Below are 25,717 nucleotides of genomic sequence, written 5' to 3'. Positions count from 1 at the left end.
GACTTGTCCAACCCTGTAGAGTCTTCATACTGTTAAGTACATGGACATTGTGACGTACAAAGTACAGTATGGTATATGGAGGACAAATATTGCAATTAAATTCTGTAAACCCTACCTTAAGAAAACACTTTTTCACAATTTCATATTATTTATTGGGTATTCCTACTGGTGATGATGGGTATAAAGCTACTTGCATAAACATATGTGCAAGTTTGATAGATGATTATAAATATGTGCACACTTCCAATTTGATGTGTATGTGGTTTTAAGTAGCAATTTGAGCCCCAGGCCAATGATGAAGTATACCAGCACTGCTAAACTTTTGATTTTCTTTGATATGATACAAAAAACAAGTACATACTGACCGTTGTGTAGTTATCTTGGAAATCACTTTGTTGTGCAAACTCTATTGCTTCTATTTCTAAAGATGTAGATCCTCAAATTGAAGGCAGAAATTTAAAATTCAAAATAAGATAAAAACTTTGAACAGGATCTGGATGTCTAACCTTCATCAATGTAAAATGAAATCTAATAGTAATACTGATAGAGATATGAATAATTTTGTTATGATTGTACGATCTTCACACCACACACCTGTCACAGTGCTTCAGATGTGGCAATTATCAGGTCATATAGGCACTCTCCCACTCTTTATGAAGTACTTATATGTTATAGGGACATTTACAGAGGTACTTATAATGGGCCACGTTTCCCTGAGTAGAGGCAATTTTTGTAAAGTGCAGGCTAACATGTGCTGTGTGAGCTGCATATGTATTACATTAGGATAGTTGATTTAGGGTTCTCTGCATTTTGATTGTTTCATTATACATGTATGTTCAAAGGGGAATACATTTGAAAGTCATTTTAAGGTCCTGATTGGACTACCGGTATTGCATGTAGGTACATGTACTGCACTTGTTAGTACTTATGAAGTTATGTTGGCTGATCGTGAGAAAAGGCTACATGAATGTTTCTTCTTCTCCACTTCCAGATTATACAAAGTTAGAGTTTGAGTTTTGACAAGTGTTACTGTAACATTATAATTTATACATTGTCTTATTCAGAGACGAAGAAAACATGTGACCTAAACTAGAGAGATTTATTATATCTATGCTTCATTATAAAGTTCAAATCATTAGTTTATAAGTTCCTAATTATAAATATATCAAACTGCTAGATCAGTTGACTTCTTTGTCTCATTAGGCAGCACTAGTTTTAATCTAATTTATCATCTTTTGACGTGAAAAAAAATTCTGTGCCTATTCAGGGTAGGAAACGTTTCCCAGAATATACTGGTCCTGTTGGGCAAATACACGGTCATTTCTAGCCTGCCTGAAATTTTGATAACAAATTTAAACCTGCAGCAAGAAAATCCTCTTTTTGAGAATGAAAGCACTTTACTTTAAAGCATGTACATTTGTACATGTAATAATGTTTTAGCTACAAAACGGGCCGGGCTACTACGTTTAGGAGCAATTTATCCAGCCCAATATACCAATGTCAACCCAAATTGCATTGGTCCAATCGGGAAGTACGGCAGGACATGTGCTTGCCCGATTGCAGGCTTTTAGTCAGGCATGTGTCATGGCATCATTTGGACACGCTTTTCTTAAAATAACAAGAAATTGGACGCACCAGATACCCTTAGACAGTTTTCTACTGTGACCTCTCTGACAGTAATTTTGCCCCTTAGGATACCTTAGAATGTACCATTTGAACTTAAAATTCTTGAACCCCCTACTGAGTTACTCTATGTACCTTTATCACTTACCGCAACTCACCAAGAAATTTGGACCCCCTATGATAAAATCCTAGCTAAAAGCCTGCTACTAAAGTAGTATATCAACCCAAATTGCACTGGCCTGATCAGGCAAGTGCGGTAGGACATGCGCTTGCCTGATCATCACTATCACAAAAGTCTTGCCCCGGGCAATCAGGCCAATGGACTCATCTAACCCCTACCATTCCTCCTAAGCAACAAGAGGTTACTTTTCTGGGATTCTCAAATGGCTTGCCTGGATTACAACAGACCAAAGAAGTTCTTTGCTTGATGAAACTCGGTAGATGTGATCGCGCGTCGTACGCACAATAACATTCAATCAGAGGGAACTTGATGAGCAATCTCGCTGAGATTCCGCATCAAGATAGCTCGTGATTCAATGCCACGGATATCGTTTGCTTTGATTTCGTACGCTGAGTTACAATGAAACGATACGATTGCAGAATCTCAAAGAAAGGGTTGCTGTTAGTAGTAGTTCCATCTGTGTAAAGAAGGCTACTTCAAATTGATCAAAAGACAAAGTTGTACTTTCAAAAAATAAGTTTAAAAATGGAGGTATAGTTTTTGCTCTGTATGCAAGTGTGTGTGCGTTCATGTCCCGGACAGTCCGGCGGAATATCTTAAGAACCTCTGGATGGATTGTGATGATATTTGGTACATGGTTATTTGTTGTTGACCTGACGGTCAAGTTCAATTTTGGGCCTCCTAGTGGCACACTTTGGTTTTCAAGGAATGATGCATTTTCACCTTGGTAAGTTTTTTATTCAAATAAACTCAAATTAAGTATGCACCTGACTTTGGCATCAACTTAAAGCACGTTGTTGGAATTCTTAGAAGCTTTAAAAGTGCATGCTGTATTGATAATCAAGAAAATACAGGGGAGGCTTACCATGATACTATGGTGCTATTGTGGCTGGAAGTAGGCTATATATGATTGTACATGCATTTGTATATAGCATTCATTCAATTACTGATCCACATACATGTACGCACGTACGAGCCTAATGCCATCTGTTAAAAACAGTCAAAGTACTTAACAGATTCTGAAGAAATACACAGAAAAGACAATATACTAAGAGGGAATCACCCAAAGAAAATGCTCACACGCCAAAGTAAAACAAGTACAAACTTTTGATTCATTGCCACAGTCTGGTCTGTGTACAGATGCATTCATGACTTGTCATAAAATTCAGGTCACGGACATTTGCGAGGAAGATATATTTTTATCCCACCCAATTCTCACCCATTAGAATTCTACAGTCCGTTCCGCAGTAGAAAATACGCGGTATACCGGATTACATACGGACGTCTCTTCTCCTCACGACCTCAAATACGAGCTCGAGCATTCCCTTCGAGCGAACCGGCATCAACACTTGATGCAGAAAATTACAAAGTCAATGACGAGGAAATGACATGGGATCAACGCACCTGGATTACAGCCATATTCAGGGCTCAAAATACTTTTTTTCTGCATACCTGCACTAGCGTAGGTAACATTGGAAATTACCTGCACCAGACAAATTTTACCTGCACCACTCTGAATTTAGGAGGTATGGATCATACTAAATTTCTTCAGGAACCATTTTTTTTCTTTTGTAATCTATAGGTGGTAACAGTCAATGGAGCTGAAAACAAATCCATATACGACCTACATTTTTGTACATTATAGGATAGGTATACCTATAAAACCCAGTACATGGACCAGTGCAGGTTAGGTTGAGGTAGACACAGAAATACCTGCACAGCACCAATTTTACCTGCACTAACCTGCATATGCAGGTGGTATTTTGAGCCCTGCATATTCTATATCCAGCGATAATGTTTATTTTAGCCGCGTGGCGGGGTTAAAGCCAAGGTCGTGAGGAGTGTGCCTGTGCAGTTGTGGTATTTGCTGAACAGTTGTCCCGTCCATACAGATTAGGGTCGTAATGTTCCAACTGGGAAGCCCTAGCTATGTTTGCAAACTTTGTAAGGTGTCAAATGACAACATATACATTGTGTATGCAACTAAGAACTTTGATTTAACATGGAAATGTTCGTGGTGGTTTTATACTGAGCTTTTCTTGCGGTGACTGCTTTAATACTGAGAACACAACAAAATTTTTTGTTCTTTCCTCTGCCTACCTACGACCTTGTCTATGTGCCATATCTATGCAAGTACTATACGCTTGAAAATACTATCATAATATGTGTTGGAGACACCTGTTATGGTGAAGATACACTCACTGCCCAGGCACATGTAGGTAGGGCTGTGTACCTAAATACCCGTACCTGTACCATACCTTTAAACTTGTTTAGGTACAGGTCTGGACCTAAACATCTGTGTACCTGTACGTGTACCTAAACAAACTATATCACTATGGAACACCACTTTTGAGACTATATGTATAGTAAATTCAAAATCAAAGATGACAATTGTGATAATCTTGCAGTTGAAAATTAAGAATTGAAATATCTATTATAGATATTTATACAAAGATGACAATTTCTCACTAAGAAAGACAGTTATAACTTACAGATGATTGAGCAAACAGGGGTTTAGGTACATGTAGTAGTCCTGACCTGTACCTAAACCTATGTACCTGTACCTGTACCTAAAATTTCTAAATGTAGTTTGCAGTCTGATTGGCTGTTGCAAAGGTGCTGGTGTTTCTACCACTCAGTATATGACGAGTCTTTGACGACTAGTACATTTAGTACAGAACTCTGACACCATCCCATTTTCTCCCTACCACAAGATTAAATCAGCGCAAATTTAAATACATTGACAGTATATTCAGTACATGCATATATCTTCCCTTTCCATCTCTTCAAGTTCAACAACTTTTGAAAGTTTTCTAACCACAGGTTCAAGTTGTTGACAGATTTCAGCATTAATAAGAGACGCAGGCTTTAGCCATCAATCAAACAGCGGGGTTTCCTGACAAAGAACCACTGTTACACTTCAGGGAAAGATTAGAACTAAAGTATTTGCATATATAGTGGCAAGAACATACTTCTGGATATATTACGTGGTATTTCTTACACACACACATCAGTGGTATGATGGACAGCTGCTCGGTTTTCCATATATGGGCGTGTTGGACATAGAAGTTGTCATTGGTCCAGAGGAAAAACTTTTGCTCTAACTTTCAATACTAAAATTAAAGGCCAAAGCAAGTCAGTTTGGTGTGTTACAGATGGAGAAAATGTTGTTTTTTTGTAATGCTAATAATTGAAGTGAATAATCCTAAATGTAACTGCATTTTTTAAAGATTACCCTCACATACAAATGTAGCATAGCCTAAAAAACTACTGCATTGTTTATTTTTACTCAATGCTTAAATGGTGACCAGCTCCTCTATCCCTGTCTTGCTACTTGCTACATTATTTTAACCAAGCTCCACAGGGTATCTGTCACTTTTCCAGTAACCATGGTGACATCCATCTGGTCTAGGTCATTAACTGTTCTTTGAAGAAGTAAATCTGAAAAACTTCAAAAAGGGAAAAATTTTTTTGGAAAAATGGTGCAAGCAAAAACAAAATGTTTCCAATTTTTGAGAAGATAAACATCATAAAGTCCTCTCGCTGTCAGCTGATACAAAAATAAATCATTTCTGTTGGTTATGTAAACCTCCGCTGTGGCCAGGCCACGCCACCACGCGTCATTACCGCCCTCGTGAGTGACAAATACAGGTTCATCACACACTATTTCGGGAATGCCGACCATCCAATCGTATCCAGTTCCTGAACACGATACAGCCCCTGCACGCATCAATCACGCCCGGCCCGCGGGTCTCGCGCCCATCCATCACTCCCCGCCTTACAACAAGTGGTTCGTGTGTCAGGCACGGGCACAGGTACCAATTTACCCTGCACTTTAACAGACGGGAGGGAACATTACTGGCCCATTTTCCGTATAAGGAGACACTTTAGAAATACTGTAAAGCTTGAAATGTTCACGGTGGTTTTATTTTTGAAGTTTTCCCTTTTCACCTTTCTGCCACAAACATGCTTTTTGAATGTAGTTACTAAATAAATGTAACACAAAGATTTCTCGTTCCGTAACAAAATGAAGTCTTGCAGCAATAACTGAATTCACAGTAAGTATTGCACCATTCACTAGGTGAAAGTTTGAGTGAACATGTGTCCCTAATGTACACTCAGTTTGGTATAATAATTACAAAATTGCTCTGATATTTACAGTGTCACTGCCTGTGTCATAAGTCTTGAAAGGGTTAACTGACCCATAATTGTCTTGCTTAAAGTGTGCACTGCAAATAAAGCATGCACCCCTAATTTCAAGCAAGTTACTCACAAGTCACATTCACAAATCCACAGAATGATATAGCAACTACACTGATATTGAACACGTTTTGCATTAGTGGGATAAATTCAAATCTATTGTGCCGTGAATTCTTTACTTTCTCCTAAGTTTCAGTATCTTGACCAAATCAAGGAACTCTCTCTAGATTTGACTTATAGGCCTGGTCCAGTACTGGTCGTGTAAACATGTTCATAATACCTTGTTCATGTTCATAATAGAGACATGATTTTGGAGTGTTACACAAATGTTTATGTATTGATTTTTTTAGATATTGAAAGGGAAAAAAGTTTGAATTTCTGATGGTGGTGTTCGTAGCATAGTGTACACACACACTGGCGTTGTACAAATCGTCATCCCCCGGGACATTCCGGACTTGCGTGACAATTAATCAGCTCCTGATATGAGCGATGGTCCGAGGCACATCCGAGGTCAGCCGACAGCCGTTAAACTACCGGCTCGCATTCTGATAACTCAGCAATCTGTCCCGTCATAAAAGTGACCTTGCGGTGGCAGCTGTCCGTAGCATGTGCACTATGTGGGACACACAAACACACGCTGCCCACATGACATGTGTCGTTGTCCTCTATAGTACGGTATCAGCAAAAATGTAGCTGGTTCTCCGTTCACTGGAACTGGTTCAGTACTTGTGTTACCATATTTTCTTGAGTAAAGTACTCTCCAAGCAGAGGTTTGGCTCCAGCTGTTTATTTGACATGATTCAAAGCGCTTTTATCAGGCTTTTTATTTTGTGCTGTTTTTTTTATGTCTTCCGGCCAAACGTTTCACATGAAGACGTAAAGAAAACAGCACAAAATAAAAAGCTCAATAAAAACACCTGAAAATGCTGGAGCCAAACCTCTGCATCGGGAGTACGAATAAAGTACGTATACGCACCCCAATTGAAATACCCACTCCTGATTCGGGGCATGTCTCAAACAAATCCATGCATCTACATGTAACTAAAATCTAAATCTAACAAAAAACGAGGTAAAATGGACGAATTCACTAATCTTGAAATTTGGTAGATTTATGTTTTCTTTTCCCGAAGTCATTTTGCATAAACCCCTAGCCTGACTAAAATCGCGCCCCTAGCGGCCGGCCCTAAGATTGCCGCCTCCCGGGAGGGGGTCATTAAGCCCAGCCGGCGAGAGCTTGTGTAAACACAGGCTACATAAACCCCCACTGTCCTTGTTTCTACATTTTGTACAAACGTATGAATTGTTTTATGATAGACATGTTGCACACAAAAACAATGACTGTATAGTTTTGCATCCTTCCTTGAACTGTAGCACCACCATGCTCTATTCCAGGTCCTTTTCCCATATTTCCATGCAATAACCTCAAATAATGTACGCACCCCATCTTTGGCAACAACTTGTAATGTGGCACATTTTTAAATTTGGAAAGGTTTCAAAGTGCGTATATTATTCAAGAAAATACGGTAGTAGATTGTATCATATTTAGAACTAACCACTAGATGTCCTTTCGTGACAAGAAGAAGGTCAGGGTATACTATTAGACGGATATATACTCCCTTGGTACATATACATGTGCAGTTGTAAATGTAGGTCAATACCAGACCCTCCCAGTGTCACTACTTGTAGCTTGCAATAAAATTGAAGTCGGCCTTGACAGTGAGAGCTGTACAGTGTTCATGACACGAAAATGCAGCACTTTCCAGTCATGTTGAACAAGGGTAGTGTCATTCAATGAACAGAACTGTTTATATTATATTATAGTTTTATTGCACAACAATTGTACGGGGTACAAAGTATGGCATCTACATAACTACAGTTCTATAACTTAACGCTTATCTAACTAATACAGAAGTTGTAGTATGGGATAAGTTTCTTACAATCATTGGAGGCTTTTACAATCATTTGGGGAATTTCTAATGTCTAAACCTTCTTTGATATATTTTCCTATATCTGTCATGCAGGGATTGTCACATGTCATGATGTATTTGAATTTGCACTTCAGGTCCATCGAGATAAACCCTTGTGTATAAGATGACAGCCTTGTGTACAGCGAATTTTGTACATGTATATCAGAATACTTGGGACATACAACCATAAAGTGATATTCGTCTTCAATTAGCTCTGGATATCAAGTTTCACTGGCTTAATTAATTTACATTACAATAATTGATTTACACAGTGTCACAAGTTTTCTGAGTCTACGATCCTTATGAGTTTTTCCAGTTAGATGTACTGTGTATTGAATTGTTCTTCCAATCCAGTCACCCTGAAGAAGAGTGATGGATGTCACTCAGAATGTCCAGAAGTAATCCATAAATTTTGTCCAGTAACTGTTGTAAAGATTGTCTGTATTTGGGCCTAAATAAATTCATCTCATTATGAAACTGCTGCAGCAGCTGTATGCACTGTTTGAAGTTAACAATGAAATGTGCTAATTAAAAAAACAAATAATTACCCATGTAAGTGTACAATCCATCGTTCTGATCTTTCTAATAATATTAATTACTCAGAAATACAGAAATTTTAAGGAGTAGACATATAAGGCTTCTTTTGGTGGTGCAAGTAATTTTCTTTTCGTGCAAAGAATTTTTTCTCATCTGCACTTGTCCAGTGCAAGTTGACCAAGAAATGTATTTTGAGTTCTGATTGTATGTAAGCAGTATACTTGTTTGTACAAATACTAAATGTTTGTACAAATCTTGTGTAGGATGTAACTATGAAATCATTACATGCACATTGTACATGTACATTGTCATGATGTATGCTGCATTACAAAAGAGATATTTGAGAGTAGAGTGCAGACCTGAGTTTCATTTTCAATTTCCAGTCCTTGCACTCGCTATTTTATATTTATTGTATATGATATTAAAATAAATCAAGACCTGTCTCAACCTAACCCTAGTTGCTCATCAAACCTTATCAGATACTGCTATATACGCCAGAACAAGGGGCGCGGGAACTATGATCCAAGATCATCTCCGCACGTCAAATTGAATATCGCCGCAGAATATGTCCGCCGTCACGGACACTGGCGAATGTGATATTAAGGATGAGGCGATAGCCGTCGTTGTTGGAGTGTGGCGGCAAAAATGGGAAGGGCAAGCCCCCCTCCGAACTTCTGCGTGGCGCGTTGATTTCCCTCGGGAGTTGGGAAAGGATGCGCGGAGCCGAGAGGTGGATATGTGCTGATCTGTGGGGTCGCGGGGTGAATGGATAAGGCAAACTTGAGGCCTGGACTCACAAGCAGATCTCCTGTCATAGGGCAGGTGTACGTGTGACTACAAATGATTACTAGGTGATCACAGGTTAGGGGACTGATAATACAAATGTAAGTAGGGGCAAGTCTAGCGTACATGTCAGATTGTCGTCATGGATGTACAAAAAAAGGTACGCGTGTCTCTAGTTACGTCAGTTGGGTGTTTAAAATTTTATTCCGATTTTGGACGAGAATTGCTTCACTCGTGTGGTGGTAAAGTTGTGAAATTGTACTTGGGACTGGACTGTCACAATGAAATTGAAGCTTGAGTCTTCCATTCTTTTATCTATTGAGTAAAGTCAAAGATATTATATGTGTAAGGTGAACTATGAAAGTTTAAGATAACTTGTAGTCCCATCGCCTTTTTTCAGGCCGTAGGGGCAGTAAACCTTAGCTTAGACCTAAAAGAGGAATGTAGAGTGAAGGTGGACTTACTTGTGTCAGAGGGGGAGTTACTCCCGGAGTAAGTCCACCCCATTTTGCCATGTTTGAAAATTGTTGGTGTTGGTTTTCGTTGACTATTATCCAGAGTAAGCCCTTTACACCAATTTAGGCAGTAAGTCCATCTTCAGTCCTACCTGAGTAAGTCCATTTATCTACTGTGTCTAGGGTACAGTATTGGGAGGCAGAGCCCATCCCTCTCCTTCCACCACCTTGTACATGTACATTGTACCTCCCCAAGAAAGTCAGCTACCCATTTTACAGCTAGATGGAGTGAGGAAAGTCGTGTTAAGTGCCTTTCCCAAGGGCGCAAGAGCTTTAATAAGCACCACGATACACCACAGCATGTGGTAACTCTTTATAATTACTTCCATAATGTGTTGTCATCGGAATCCATAACTGAAAAGAGTAATAAAGGCAAAAATTGGTTGGTAGCCGATAAGAATCATGGAAAAGTTTTCTTGTCAAACACTAAGTTTCTGCGGATGAATGCATAATAGGCAATTACTCAAGTCGCGAATGAAATGTGCACGTTCACTGATGACATAACATCCTGGTCACAAATACAGTAGATCCATCATTCCGCAAATGACAGAAATGAGCAAATGTATGCCTTCAATCCCAACTGTATTGTTCTCTCCTATCAATAGTCTTAACCTAATCCCACATCAGGCATTAAAGTGTGTCAAGATTCCAATCATGGAATTTTCCGCTCCTTTACACGCATGTAGCCTCTGATTGGAAGCTACAGATTCAGACAGGAAGCCCTCAGGGAGATGAGAATGATGAATGTGCAATTCCAGGTGATGTTCAGTAAGACGGATGGACCGTATGGCCATCACATCCAGATGAATTTCCTGAGAGTAGGACTAGAAGTGTAGTTTGGGTGTACAGGAAGACAGGAATAGGCAGATCCTGACTGTGCATCATAATTAGCAATTCAGCCAATGAGTGAGTGTCAATTAGCACTTCAACCAATCAGAGAGCATCAATTAGGAGTTCAACCAATAAGAGAGTGTCAATGAGCAGTTGAACCAATGAGAGTGGCAAATATGTTTGTTTTTGTACAATCTTTATGTTTTTATATTTTCTTTCTTTTATATACTTTTTACATGTACAGCACTAAAGGCAGCTGTCTCAGTGTGAATGGTATTCAGTACCAGGGACAGCTGTCTCAGTGTAAATGGTGTTCAGTACCAGGGACAGCTGTCTCAGTGTAAATGGTGTTCAGTACCAGGGACAGCTGTCTCAGTGTGAATGGTGTTCAGCACCAGGGAAAGCTGTCTCAGTGTGAATGGTGTTCAGCACCAGGGACAGCTGTCTCAGTGTGAATGGTGTTCAGTACCAGGGACAGCTGTCTCAGTGTGAATGGTGTTCAGCACCAGGGACAGTTCTCTTAGTGTGAATGGTGTTCAGCACCAGGGACAGCTGTCTCCGTGTGAATGGTGTCCAGCACCAAGGGCAGCTGTCTCAGTGTGAATGGTGTTCAGTATCAGGGACAGCTGTCTCAGTGTGACTGGTGTTAAGCACCAGGGACAGTTGTCTCAGTGTGAATGGTGTTCAGCACCAGGGACAGCTGTCTCAGTGTGAATGGTGTTCATCACCAGGGACAGCTGTCTCAGTGTGAATGGTGTTCAGCACCAGGGACAGCTGTCTCAGTGTGAATGGTGTTCATCACCAGGGACAGCTGTCTCAGTGTGAATGGTGTTCAGTATCAGGGACAGCTGTCTCAGTGTGAATGGTGTTCAGCACCAGGGACAGTTGTCTCAGTGTGAATGGTGTTCAGCACCAAGGACAGCTGTCTCAGTGTGAATAGTGTTCAGCAACAAGAACAGCTGTCTCAGTGTGACTGGTGTTCAGCACCAGGGATAGTTGTCTCAGTGTGAATGGTGAGGGACAGCTGTCTCAGTGTGAATAGTGTTCAGCACCAAGGACAGCTGTCTCAGTGTGACTGGTGTTCATCACCAAGGACAGCTGTCTCAGTGTGAATGGTGTTCAGCACCAGGGACAGCTGTCTCGGTGTGAATGGTGTTCAGCACCAGGGACAGCTGTCTCGGTGTGAATGGTGTTCAGCACCAGGGACAGCTGTCTCGGTGTGAATGGTGTTCAGCACCAGGGACAGTTGTCTCAGTGTGAACGGTGTTCAGCACCAGGGACAGTTGTCTCAGTGTGAACGGTGTTCAGCACCAGGGACAGTTGTCTCAGTGTGAACGGTGTTCAGCACCAGGGACAGTTGTCTCAGTGTGAACGGTGTTCAGCACCAGGGACAGTTGTCTCAGTGTGAATGGTGTTCAGCACCAGGGACAGTTGTCTCAGTGTGAACGGTGTTCAGCACCAGGGACAGTTGTCTCAGTGTGAATGGTGTTCAGCACCAAGAATATCTGTCTCCAAAGATAACAAAAAATTATTATTGTTTTCTGATCTTGTTCTAAACCATTCTGTCTTCTGTCATGCAGTTTGCTGAGTGGCCGAATATCATCGCTCAAGGATGAGACAGGAGCTGTGAGTTGCAATTATTTTTAAATTAGTAAAATTTATCAGTCTTTGTCAAAGACATATAAAGATATTAGAACTGTTCATGTACAGTACATTTGTCGAAATAGATATGAAGGCCTAATTTGCAAGAATAATGAGAAAATTCTGCAATTCCAGTGTGGTAAATAACAGGAATTTCACATTCATAATGACATTTGGAAGTCACTTTAATGTGATTATTGTTGACTAGAGATCATGCAAATCAGGACCTCATTAGCATAATTGATTGGAGGACAGGCTATTATGGCCTTTGTTAAGATAAGACTGTCATACTTTGGACAATTTCTGTTATTTGGGTGGAGGAAATGATCAAATGATATTATATATGCAAATTAGGACCTTATTTGCATAATCAATGAGAAGCAGTCATGTTTTAGCTTGATAAAAATGCAGAACATGAGCCAAAGAGAAGCTGCATTGCACTCTATAGCTAGTAGTGCTATCAGCAATGATTCAGGCATCATAGTACATGTAAGCATGCATACATAAAATATACAATGTACATGTACACGTACACGTGCTATGTACATGTACACGTACATCGTACATCCTGTATGTACATGTATAACCAAAAGTACATGTAACACCAGGGTATCATCACGTCTTGGATGCTGTTCAAGTTAATGTCATTCCATGGTGCTATATTTGAAAATGACATCTCGCACCCACCCTTTCTTATTAAATAAGTGGTACCAAATGTCACAGTCATGTAGATAATGTACTTCATGAAGCATTTTCTTTCACTTAGGCCATGTTAATTCAATTGTATAGATGACATCTACACTCGCATTACTTTTCTTCCATTTGCAAAGAAGTTTTTGACCATACAGTGTGTTAATCATACAAAGCAACAGTTACTGCAAAACGAGCAACTACATGTATATGCTGTAAATTGTAAACAAAGTATTGGAAAAGGGATGCTTTTTGATTACCAAAGTCAAATCCACATTAAAGTGAAAGAAGAAAATGTAAAAGAACAAAAAGATGAAGAATGTTTTTTGTCTTTCGCCGCGCTTCCGCGGCGAAAGGCAATCAGACCGATATTAGATTTCTGTCCGTCTGTCCGTCCGTCCGTCCGTCCGGGTCGACCATGCCATACCGTGCTAGCGAGATATTCTACCCTGCAGATTCGACGGTACGTAACGTTATGACATACGTATCGGCCTACCATGAATGTGCTGCTTGGTTTGCGGTCCATGCCATATCGTGCTAGCGAGATATTCTACCCTGCAGATTCGACGGTATGTAACGTTATGACATACGTATCGGCCTACCATGAATGTGCTGCTTGGTTTCTGTATGGCTTATAAGCAGGAATTTGCAGAGACGGATGTGAACGGTGAGGATTTCTTCGTAAGATTGTATACAATTTATAAACTAACATGTTCGCTGTTTGGTTATAATAAAACAGACATTGTAGAGAACAGTTTGACATGTCATTTACTTTGTTTTATGGAAAATCACCGCTACAAAATCTAGAATTGTGTAACATGCGTGGCATCTGACATGGTGTGGGAGGGGGGCGTATTCGGAAATTTCTTACTCTAAGAAATTTCAGGCTATTTTCGTGTAACAAACTTCTTTCAGCAAAATAGTAGCCCTCGGATGCGTTGAAAATAGAATTACCCACATTTAATTTATAATTTCGAAAGGGAAGATTCTGACCGAGCTCGACGGAGTGAGTCTGACGCGTGACGTCACGACTCCGTCAAATAAAAGCATAATTGCGTTACTAAAAGAAACGAAACGTTCCATTAAACATACCACGGACCTGTTTTAGTTTAAAATATCTACCTTTCACATGATCTTGCCATTAAAAAAAATATTTCCATTACTGTATATGCCATGTTGATATTTTATGTTGTTTATGGTGACAATACTTTGTTTGTTCTTGCAGAAATTCAGGACACATCTACTGATAAATTTGATTACTACAGTGCACTTTCATAAAACCCTGTTGTACTGTAACAGAGCCGTTCTTAACAGCGAAACAATCCGAATAAAGTTAACATCATTCATGCAGTTGTGTTATTATACAGTTCCAGTAAAATATACTCTGTGAGAACCACTACCTTACTAAACAGTTATATAACCTAGCACTTGACCAAACTGTGCCAGAGCTGCCAACGTTGCAGACTTGGCACCCACGCTTGACCAAACTATGCCAAACAATTTTACCTACACAATATAAGTAAGCGAAAGACTAGCTTTTTTCAGAAGCTCTTGTTACCAAACTTCTTTTTTATTTGCACGCTCACATTCAGTTTCGCAAGTTTCCAGAGGATGTCAACCATATAATCAAATCAACATGGCCTAACATCTACCAAGGAATATTACAAAGCTAGAACTAGCAATATTTTGCACATTTCAAATGATATTGCATCGGTAGCAATATACACAAAAAGTTATTACAGATTATGCAATAACTTTTTAACCATTTGGGAAGGCTTGATTGCAACTTAAGAGGAGATGGAAATAGGTATGATAGACGTGTTATTAATAACAAAAACTACAGGGGATGGAACAGTTATTATTGACTCTGAGCATTTAATTGCCCTTTTGAGACGACTATAAAGAGAGGAGGTAATGAGAAAATAGAAGGTGTTATGGGGCATTATGATTATAACAGACTTTTGCAACTTTACGACGTCAATCGATGCATATCAATTAGCTTATCTGCATAACCAATGAAGCAGTCATCATTTAACTCATTCATTAAAAAGTGCAAAACTTAATATTTCATAATACTCTAAGGTAATCATAAAATGGCTCCATGAATTTTTTAGCTATTACAGTAAATGGTAGAAACTTAACATTCCTGAGGTGTTGCAAGTTGCTTAGATTCATCCATTATACTTCCTTACATACTAGTAGTTACATGTACATGTACGGCCTAGCAAAAACATGTTGTGTTTCCAGTTGTGTTTCCAGGCACAGTCCTTTACAAATAGGGATTCTTGCACTCTACACAAAGTACAGTTTAACAAAATATGCAGAACTGATGAAATGCATCAGGTACCAGGGCTCGAAATATTGGGTGCATGTGCACCCAGGTGCACCCAAAATTGGAGCTGTGCACCCAATTATTTTCTGTGGGTGCACAGAGTGCACCCAAATATTTTCATGGGTTTATGTATGTAAAGATATCAAAGTGTAGTCTAGTATACATCATATTCTTGACATCTAAGGGTTAGAAAGATAATAAAAATGTCTGTCATGGTACTTGTTTAAGAACTTGATACATGTGTAGCATGTAACTATGTTTTGTTATTAGGTTTTTCTGACATTCTACATAAATTCGAGTGGTGCACCCAAAAAAAGTTTGGTGCACCCAATTTTTTAAGCTGGGTGCACCAGTGCACCTAATCCCAAAAATGAATTTCGAGCCCTGGGTACTGATATGTCAACATCATATAATTGTAATCATACAGATATACATTATACAAGCACAAGTGTAAGATACATGAAGTCGTTTTTTTGAATTTTATCAACCAGATAAAAAATTTTGTGTCCCTTGCCAGTGTTAAACCAAAAAAAGGCTAGGGTCAGCAGGTTTTTGCTAGGGTCAGTCAGGTAACCGAAAACACGATATATTTTTCCTAAAGGCCTTGAATTGAATTTCTATAGTACATCTACCTGGCCCCTTCAAGCCTATAGTATGAAAGCTTGAATTGGTTTCATTTTCTTCATCAGAAACATAAATTCTACACCTACACCTCTACATGTATTATTAATACAAACTTTTAATTTGATATCATTCATTCTGGCCTAATTGTCATTCTTCTTGAACAAACCCTACACATTCCTTGATTCATCATTGCCAAATTCCTTGCCCTGGAAAATCTGGCACGTTGGCCCCATTGTTTTCTGTGTCACTTCCACCAGCGTAACCATCAATCCAACCACCCTAATACTCGTCCCCTAGGAACGCGCTGTCACCCTCGTACAAATCAAACACAACCACGACTGTCTTCGGTCTTTTGTCACCGTGGCATAGACACGGGGTTCCACGCTCTTAAGTCTGATGAATCGCGGAGAAGGAAGCCAGCAGGCCCCGGATATTGTTTTCGCTGTCGCACGAATTAAAAGTGTCACCCTCCAGCTATCACTGTTGAAGAGGTATCGGCGCGAGAACAAAGTATAATCCCTGGCGGTAATGCCGATAAATAGGCAGCTCTGGAAGTGTAAATGGTAGATAAGTGGAGTATGTGTTGGAGTTATAAAAGCACAGACCTGAGGGTGCAAACTTTTTTGTCATAATCAATGCCTTATAACTAATATAAGGGAAACCAGAATTTTGAAAATAGCTATTGAGTAAACAAAATTATCTTCATCGATTTATCAAGTACAGTGTATCTTGCATACATTTTACTGGTAGGCTACTACAGTGTAGTATGTCGATTTGATTATGAATGACATCCATGCGCACATCAATTTTCGGCTGCTTATCAAAAAAGGAGTTTTTAACCATACTGTAAATCGTATAGTCTGTGTAACACAAACTCCGCTGTCCAGGGCTGTAACTGGCCGTAACTGGCCAGGGGGCCGGCGGATGTTTGGCGGGTTGCTACAGTATAAGCGAGATGTAATCAGGCTATAAATCGTACAAAGCAGCTGCAAAATGAGCAAATACATGATGTCATGTACATTGTACAATGTATATGCCGTAAATTGCAAAAAAAGGAGTAGAAATGGACAGTGATGTCGTAGAATACCAAAGTCAAATCCACAGACTAAAGAAGATGTGAAAGAACAAAAAAGATGACTATAGAGTATTGTTTGGTTATAATACCATATGTATGTTTCGTGGTTTCTTCAACCCTCCTGATTAATTAGATTTTATGGCGGCATTGACAATTTTTTTTTTTTTCGTAATTTTTTTTTTTATTCACATGATTTCGTTCAGTTTTTTGGGTTCCCAGAGGATGCCATCCATAGTTTACAATCAAATCAATATGCCAAATTGGCTTCATTTTAAAAGCTGACTCACTGGCCTTTCTAATCTTGATTGTACAATTTTAAGTCACTTCCAAGTTCTTTGCTATTGCTAGTTTTAAGTCTGTCCATCATCATCATCATCACGGGTGGCTTGCCCAGACCACGTCCAGACTGCTGTCAGTCAATCCATTGTTCTCTTCTTCACTTACATGACTTTTCAAGCCCTTTCACCCTCACAACCAATTGTTCACTTGTCATATTCACTCATATCTGCTCCCACCAGAGTCAATGTACATCTTTAAAAATCCTCCATTGTGTCCGATCTATTCTAATCTTCCTCCGTTCTCCCGCAGATTTTCATTGACCGTGACCCGGCGGCCTTCGTTCCCATCCTCAACTTCCTGCGGACAAAGGAGCTGGACCTGAGGTGAGGATGATATACTCGCTCTGTCAATAGTGAGACAGTGTCAGATAGCACTGGGTCAGTATCAGTACTGTACCTAGAAAATCCATTTGTTGCAAGACTAAATGCCAGATCATGAAGTACTGGTATTGTATAGATGTATATAGATTTCATACACCAAGTATAATTATGCTTATTTTGTGACTTATAATAAAAGATGCATAAATCCTACCTCAAAGACAAAGATTTTCACTGGAAAAAAGACATAAAATGATGTCTTAAAAACTTAGCCAGCAATTGAAAATTTAATGTTATACTAGTAGTAACCTCATGGCCTTGTGTGACACTAAATCAAGTAAATGTGACCAAAGTGGCACCTACGGAAAGCGTACATGTATTACTAACTAAAGGTTGTAACTAATACCGTAACACAACAGATCTTTCCACCAGGGAGTTTTGTTCAGGTACAAGTACAGGTCTGTACCAGTACCCGTCCCTAAACCTAAAGTGTACCACTATCAGTACCTGTATCTAAACCTCTGTACCAGTACCTGTACCTAAACCTCTGTACCAGTACTTGTACCTAAAACTAAGACAGTACCAGTACATGTACCTAAACCTCTGTACCAGTACCTGTACCTAAAGCTCTATACCTGTCCAGTACCTGTACCTAAACCTTTGTACCAGTACCTGTACCTAAACCTCTGTACCAGTACCTGTACCTATAAACCTCAATACCAGTACCTGTACCTAAACCTCAGTACCAGTACATGTACATAAACCTCTGTACCAGTACCTGTACCTAGACCTCTGTACCAGTACCTGTACATAAACCTCTGTACCAGTACCTGTACCTAAACCTCTGTACCAGTACCAGTACCTAAACCTCTGCACCTGTACCTGTACCTAAACCTCTGTACCAGTACCAGTACCTAAACCTAAACCTCTGCACCAGTACCTGTACCTAAACCTCTGCACCAGTACCTGTACCTAAACCTCTACCAGTACCAGTACCTAAACCTCTGTACAAGTACCTGTGTACCTAAACCTCTGTACCACTACCAGTACCTTTACCTGCATGTATATAAACCTCTGTCACAGTACCTTTAGCTAAACCTGAGTCTGTACCATAGTCTGTACCTAAACCTCTGTACCACTACCAGTACCTTTACCTGTATATAAACCTCAGTCTGTACCAGTACCTGTATATAAACCTCTGTACCAGTACCTGTATATAAACCTCTGTACCAGTACCTGTATATAAACCTCTGTACCAGTATCTTTAGCTAAACCTCTGTACCATAGTCTGTACCTAAACCTCTGTACTGGTACCAGTACCTGTACCTGATGTAACATTTAGGTACACAGCACTAGTAGTGCACAGTGGTATTTTGATTCTCAGTCCATGACTGTATCGATTCTTTACAAGATGTAGTCAGACTGATAGGCAGCCAGTCATCTGGCCGCCATTGATTTTTTGCCCTTATCTTGATGCACTGTCAATCTTTGTGCTTATGTTTCTCTGTGATACCAACAGGATGTGGTAAGATAGGGTTTTACCAAATTTGGTGGCGGCAGTACATATAGTGTGCTGTTATCAAAGATATTATCTCCTACTTGTTACATGTACGCACCACCACTACTGTTCAAGATATACTACCTAGGAGAAAAAAAAATTTTCTTCAGTATATACTCTCCACACTGCACTATAAAGTACACATACATGTAGTGCGTTGTAATCAAAGAATGTTATCTTCATCTTGTAATATGTCCGGTGTACATGTATTTACCACCAATGCTATTCAAAATATACTATCTGGGAGAAAAGATACAAATTTTCCTCTGAGTCAGTATGTATACTCCATACTGCTTAGTAAGCAACTTTATAGTCAAATATCTCATTAAATTTGTAGTTGTAATTATGATAAAAAACCAGATAGTGATACTCAAAATAACATGATCTTTCCAAATATGGTACATCCAGGAAAAAAAAATTTGAAAAATAGGATTGCCTCATGATTGCCATTAAATTTGGAAAAAGTCATTTCACACTTAAAGTGACTTGTATATGCTTTCACATATTTTCACTGATTTATCATCATAACTATTCGTATATTAAGAGACCTTCATTTATGTGATCTTTGTTTTCTTTTGTAGCAGTCCCGATCTTTAATCAAACACACAAACAAACATTCCTAGTTTTTGTTCTTGGCTAATGAGTGCGTAAGATGGATGCACAGGCGCACAAACAGCAAAGGCTTCGAAAATGCTGATTAGGCACGTAGACGTCAATCTGGCGAAGGAACGACACCTCCATGTGGCGCGGGAAATCTCCTGGTGTCGCCGCAGTGTCCCAGGGTAGACTTGAGTGATTTTTAACATGTTAGGCCTGGGAAAAAAAATGTTGTGTTTCCTGTTTCCCAACCTACATGACATTGTACCCTAGAAAAACCTGCCAACCCTAGACTTTTTGGGAGGGGGGGGGGGCAGTAAAGTCACGTAATTTCCAGTTAGAATTTTTATTCAGCCTGCTTCCTATTCAAGTAAAAAAAAAAAAACTGCTTGTCGTATATCTAATGAATCAAAATGTATTTACAGATTTGTAACCATTAATGATTATGCACAAAATTGCATTTTATATTTAAAATATAAATATCCTGAATGCATGTCATTGTCAGTTTTACTAATTGTCAAACTGTATTGTATTCACTAGAGCTTTGGCCAAAAAATTAGTCTAAAAACGATTAAAAAAAGAAGATAATCCCTATCTACCGACCCTAATTTTTTAAGGACTGAAACAGGAAACACAACATTTTTTTCCCTAGGCCTGACCACAATGTATATACATGTAGTTCTTACCTGGATAATGTGTTTATCTAAATGGTAAGTCTGGTGGGAACAGAGAGACTTTGTAGGCCATTTCAAGAGTTAAATGGATTGATGGGATTCTTGACATCAATTCAGGATCGTTTCTTCTTTCTTCTGAGCATTTGCATTTACAGTGCAGAGTGTTTTTTGTTGTAACCTTTGAACAAAATATAGTGCCAAGTGGCACATACAATGTAGGTAAGCAAGTTTCTTTGCTTAAATTTTCAGTAGCAGAGTATATTTTTACAGGGAGGCATTGCTAGTCCTTTCCCTTAAGCTCCAATGTACTAATTGTACAATTATGTTACTTCTGAATACGCTGAGCCCCACCACAATGTCCTACCCCAGGACCAATTGGAACCAGGAGCTCAACTGCGAGAGTCGCTAACAATTGAGTCTGACTTAGAAGAGTTGTACCGGTAAAGAGCAAAATGGATTGCTGGAAATACCTTTTATTGACAGACAGGCTCTGTAAGTCTCCCCCCAGAGCACTTTTGTCTTGTCCCTGTACAGAACTTAACAATATTTCAGTTAAAACATGGTTCTACAGGCTCTGAGAACGTGTATCTGTGAGAAATTATTTTTGAGATTGACGTCATGGATTGCTGAAAGTGCCTTTTATTGACAGACATGCTCTGTACATGTAAGTCTTCCACCAGCATTTCTGCCTTGTCCCTGAACAGAACCCCACAAATATGATACCAATCAGACAGTCGAAATATGATTCTACAGGCTCATGAGCTAGTGTATCTGCGAGAAAATGTTTTTAAAGATTTTTTTTTAGATTGACGTCAGAAAGACTTGTAAAGGGCAGATGTCTATGGATTGCTGGAAGTGCCTTTTATTGACAGACAGGCTCTGTAAGTCTTCCACCAGCACTTTTGTCTTGTCCCTGAACAGAACTCCATAGATAAGATACCATTTTTTCAGTTAAAACATGGCTCTACAGGCTCTTAAGCTAGTGTATCTGTGAGAAAATATTTTTTAGATTGATGTCAGAAAGAGTTGTAAAGGGCAGATGTCTATGGATTGCTGGAAGTGCCTAATTTTATTGACAGACAGGCTCTGTTAGTCTCCCAACAGCACTTTTGCCTTGTCCCTGAACAGAACTCCACAGATAAGATACCAATTTTTCAGCTAAAACATGGCTCTACAGGCTAGTGTGTCTATGAGAAAATATTTTTTAGATTGACGTCAGAAAGAGTTGTAAAGGGCAGATGTCTATGGATTGCTGGAAGTGCCTTTTATTGACAGACAGGCTCTGTAAGTCTTCCACCAGCACTTTTGTCTTGTCCCTGAACAGAACTCCATAGATAAGATACCATTTTTTCAGCTAAAACATGGCTCTACAGGCTAGTGCATCTATGGGAAAATAGTTCTGAGATTGACGTCAGTAAGAGTTGTATAGGGCAGATGTCTATATGGATTGCTGGAAGTACCTTTTATTGACAGACAGCCTCTGTAAGTCTCCCGCCAGCACTTCTGCCTTGTCCCTGAACAGGGCTTCACAGATAAGATACCAATTTTTCAGCTAAAACATGGCTCTACAGGCTTGATGTCTATGAGAAAATATTTTTTAGATTGACATCAGAAAGACTTGTTAAGGTTGAATGTCTCTATGGATTGCTGGAAATGCCTTTTATTGACAGACAGGCTCTGTAAGTCACCCACCAGCACTTCTGCCTTGTCCCAGAACAGAGCTTCACAGATAAGATCTGTGTGTGAGGAAGGTTATGTGTCGATAGGGTGACCTGGGTCGATCTGGCACTGCACTGATAGCATTAAACCATCTGACTTCTGCGGCGTTCCTTTTCATGAAATGTCCATCATGATTTTTGCTGCCAAGATGTTGTAATAGAAAAATATGTTTTGAAGATATCATGTAGATTTTCACTATGATAAGCCAAAGCAATGTGACAGTTCTGAATGTACATTGTATAGCATTTCCTGTCTGAGATTTGTGCTGCCATAGAAAGGTAAAGGACTTGAGAAAGTGATATAGGTTAACTTTTAATTGAAAGATCATAATCTTTGTGACTTTGATGAGAGTTTGGGAAATTGTATAAGGATGAAGTGGATGGCAAAAGATTCACAATGTCATACACCATTTGAAAGAAATCATGATGTTATAAATTTTGATATAGGGTAACAATTTGCAATTTATACATTCAGGCAGGGTTGTAGCCAGCCCGAAATCATTTTCCGTCCCCCCACTTTTGACTGAAAATCCTATCGAGCGCCGTAGACGTTCCTAGGGGGGTCCGGGTTCATGCTCCCCCGGAAAATTTTGAAATCTAGACCCTCTGAAACGCTATTTCCAGCATTTTTAGCTGTTAATACATCTGTTTTGGTAAAAGAAATTACACGAGGGTTTTACGCTGGATTTTATTTAGGAAAGGGGCCAATGCTACCGCCACCGCAGTGATCGCACAGATTGCTGGTATGAGGGTAAGATTGTAACCGTGTTACACAGCTGCACTTCTATATTGTATAGAATTTGCACAGAAAAGAAACAGCACGTTTAGTACAACAAAAATTTATTACGAATCTACGTCCTACGAGAAATATACACAAGCACAATAGCACATACAAGGGATAACGGCGCCCTCACATCGGCGAGAATAAAACATTTTCAACACCGGCCGTTTGCGTCTTACTTAGTTAAGTCGTATCAAAGTTCACGTTGATTCCTACCGTCGCCGATGAGAGAAACCGTCGATTAACACAACACACTTCATCTGTCAGCTCATCTGAACGAGGTAAGTAGCATTTTAACACTTTACAAAGATTGGAAACATAGACGGCGAGTCGGCGAGCATGTACAACGAATCACTTGAAAGAATCACCCACGGTTTGATAGCCTGAAATGCGGACCCCTGCCCCGGCGCTGTGAAAAAAATCCTTTGAATTTTTGGATATCTTTGCAAGATCTTTAGTTTTTGTTGTATCTTTACATATCGATTTTCTCCGTCACAGAGGACGGAATGGGCAAAGTATTTTTCCGTCCCCATCTGCAAAATTCTGTCAAAGGACGGAAAGACGGGCGCTGGCTACAACCCTGCATTCAGGTGTATTTCGGCACTAACTCAAATGACCATAATACGACTGTCGCAAGGGTCTGGAGCAGCTACCATTCAGCGCTAACTCAGGTGACCTAAATACGACAGCAACCGCGTCCTTTAGCCAAGGAAAAAGTGCCATACTTCGTCTTCAGTGTGAGGTCGCATACAGTACTCAGTCTGTTACATATGTCTGTCTCACTCACACAAACCATCAGTATGAGCTCGGGTATTCCCATGTCCATAAAAAACCTGACTAATGGACTCAAACCTCCTTAGAAAAACATTAAAACTTAGATTGTCTCGGTCCATTGTCTGCCCAAGACACCCTCATAAGACGGTAACAAATGGCATGACCCACTTTAGACCTGACAGCCGCTATCTCATTTAGGCATGTTAGGAGAGTCGACCTCTTGATCTATGATGATCACCGCACAGGCGGCCTCCGCGGGAGATTGATCGCGCCCATCAACCCGCGGTAACCGCTGACAGATCGCCTTGTGTCCGCGGCGAATCAAGTCAAACTTTGGGGTATATCATCTCCGCTACCTCCGGCGTAAATGGACTGACCCATTTCTGGCTGAGTGGCTAGTAAATAAGCTGGAGAGATTAAATGGACTTGTGTGGGGATTTCATATGAGTTATGAGGTGGTTTCATCTCATGTTTGGAGTTTTCGTATTATGCTGCACAAAGACATTGATATTTTTGATATTGGAACTTTTGAGTCACGGGATATCTAGTACATACGTATGCATATTGATGACATGATGATGACATGTTAAACATGTATATTACCATAGGACACTGGATCATGTCCACTACAAGTAAGGATATGTTGTAAATCTAAATAGGTTAAGGTAGATTCAACAGAATGGTGCAAATCTAGAATTTGCTTAGTCTTTTGGTTTGAGTCCAATTGACCTGGTGTTGTTTAAGCAAAATTTTAATGTCAGACTCTATTAAAAAGGTAAAACATTAGTCTGTATAAAAAAAAATGTCCTTTATTGGCTGCATGAGGCATAGGGTTATCCAGACGTCGTATTTGCTGACAATTTTTTCAATGAATTTTATCGGATGCTGCAATGCCTGTGTGCACTGTTTTTGATATCAATTCTTTTTCCCATCTAATTAACCAAAATTAGAAAAGTTTTAACAAAACTGAACCGAGTTGGTCTTTTTGCTGAAATGTAGGGAATCTGAATTCATCCAAGGCCATATAACAGATAGTGCTTCACTATAATTTCCTGGGAATGACAATCGCTACAATGTATACTTGTGGGTATATGACCTAAGATGGCACCGAAGGGTATATGACCTAAGATGGCACCCCGAAAAAAACTTTAAGTTTAATGTTTTTAAACATTAAGAAAACTTAGTACACTTCAGCTAATCTTAAACTGCAATGAGACTGTTTTACTGATCACTGAGTTAATATTTAATCAATGATCTTTGAAGAAAAATGGTAACTAAGGACCTTTACTATCAGGGGAAATTAGAAGCGAAGACAAACGTGATCACACAAAGTTGCCAAGTGACCTATGTAGGAAACTTAATTGGCTCATTTGCTATTTATATCCAATTAAAGATCTCATAAATCCCTCAAACAAATATACAGGATATGATATCGCAATAAATCTAATACGATCGTGCAAAGTATTGGTAAAGATCAGCGCGCGCCCCCAAGAGTATCGCCCCGACACCGACACCGGAACGATACATCAAAGAAACGTTCATTAAACGCTACATTAAGATCTGGCAACGCATAAGTCATAACGGGTGTGCAGATGGCACAAGTCATCGGAGACCCGGGAACAAACAATGGTGAACTTGATACAAACTGTTCGCAAATCTCCACAGGGAAGGGTTTCAACTTCTGCATGATCCTGATAAATCTGGCAGATCCATTTTGTCTGCTACCTCGCGTTATCGGCGGCGTTCGTCATTCAGAGGAACAAAGGAACGAGAAGACGAATCTACGATGCTCCGCGGCGGTGCCACCTGCTTAGGTGCCATAAAAGATAATTAGGAATCAACGTCGGTAAGATAGCAATACGTTACCGATCCTTGCAATGGCTCTTAATGGCATGATTCATCTTAACTAAACTTCTCAAGATAGGAAACTTATCGACCTGCTTAATGGTTATGTATGGGT

At 39.7% G+C, this 25,717-nt stretch overlaps 1 protein-coding gene across 1 annotated transcript in view; it reads left to right on the top strand.

The window, feature by feature from the left end:
* Nucleotides 1–25,717, top strand: part of LOC118421512 (BTB/POZ domain-containing protein KCTD3-like) — a 52,286-nt gene that overhangs the window by 4,642 nt on the left and 21,927 nt on the right. Inside the window, exons 3-4 of the mRNA XM_035828829.1 lie at nucleotides 12,218–12,263; nucleotides 17,588–17,661. Of these exons, the coding sequence (XP_035684722.1) occupies nucleotides 12,218–12,263; nucleotides 17,588–17,661 (120 nt within the window). The remainder of the gene's footprint in view (nucleotides 1–12,217; nucleotides 12,264–17,587; nucleotides 17,662–25,717) is intronic.

The sequence above is a fragment of the Branchiostoma floridae genome, chromosome 1, assembly GCF_000003815.2.
Source record: "Branchiostoma floridae strain S238N-H82 chromosome 1, Bfl_VNyyK, whole genome shotgun sequence".
Taxonomy (NCBI): Eukaryota; Metazoa; Chordata; class Leptocardii; order Amphioxiformes; family Branchiostomatidae; genus Branchiostoma; species Branchiostoma floridae.
This window is presented reverse-complemented; position numbering and strand designations above follow the sequence as displayed.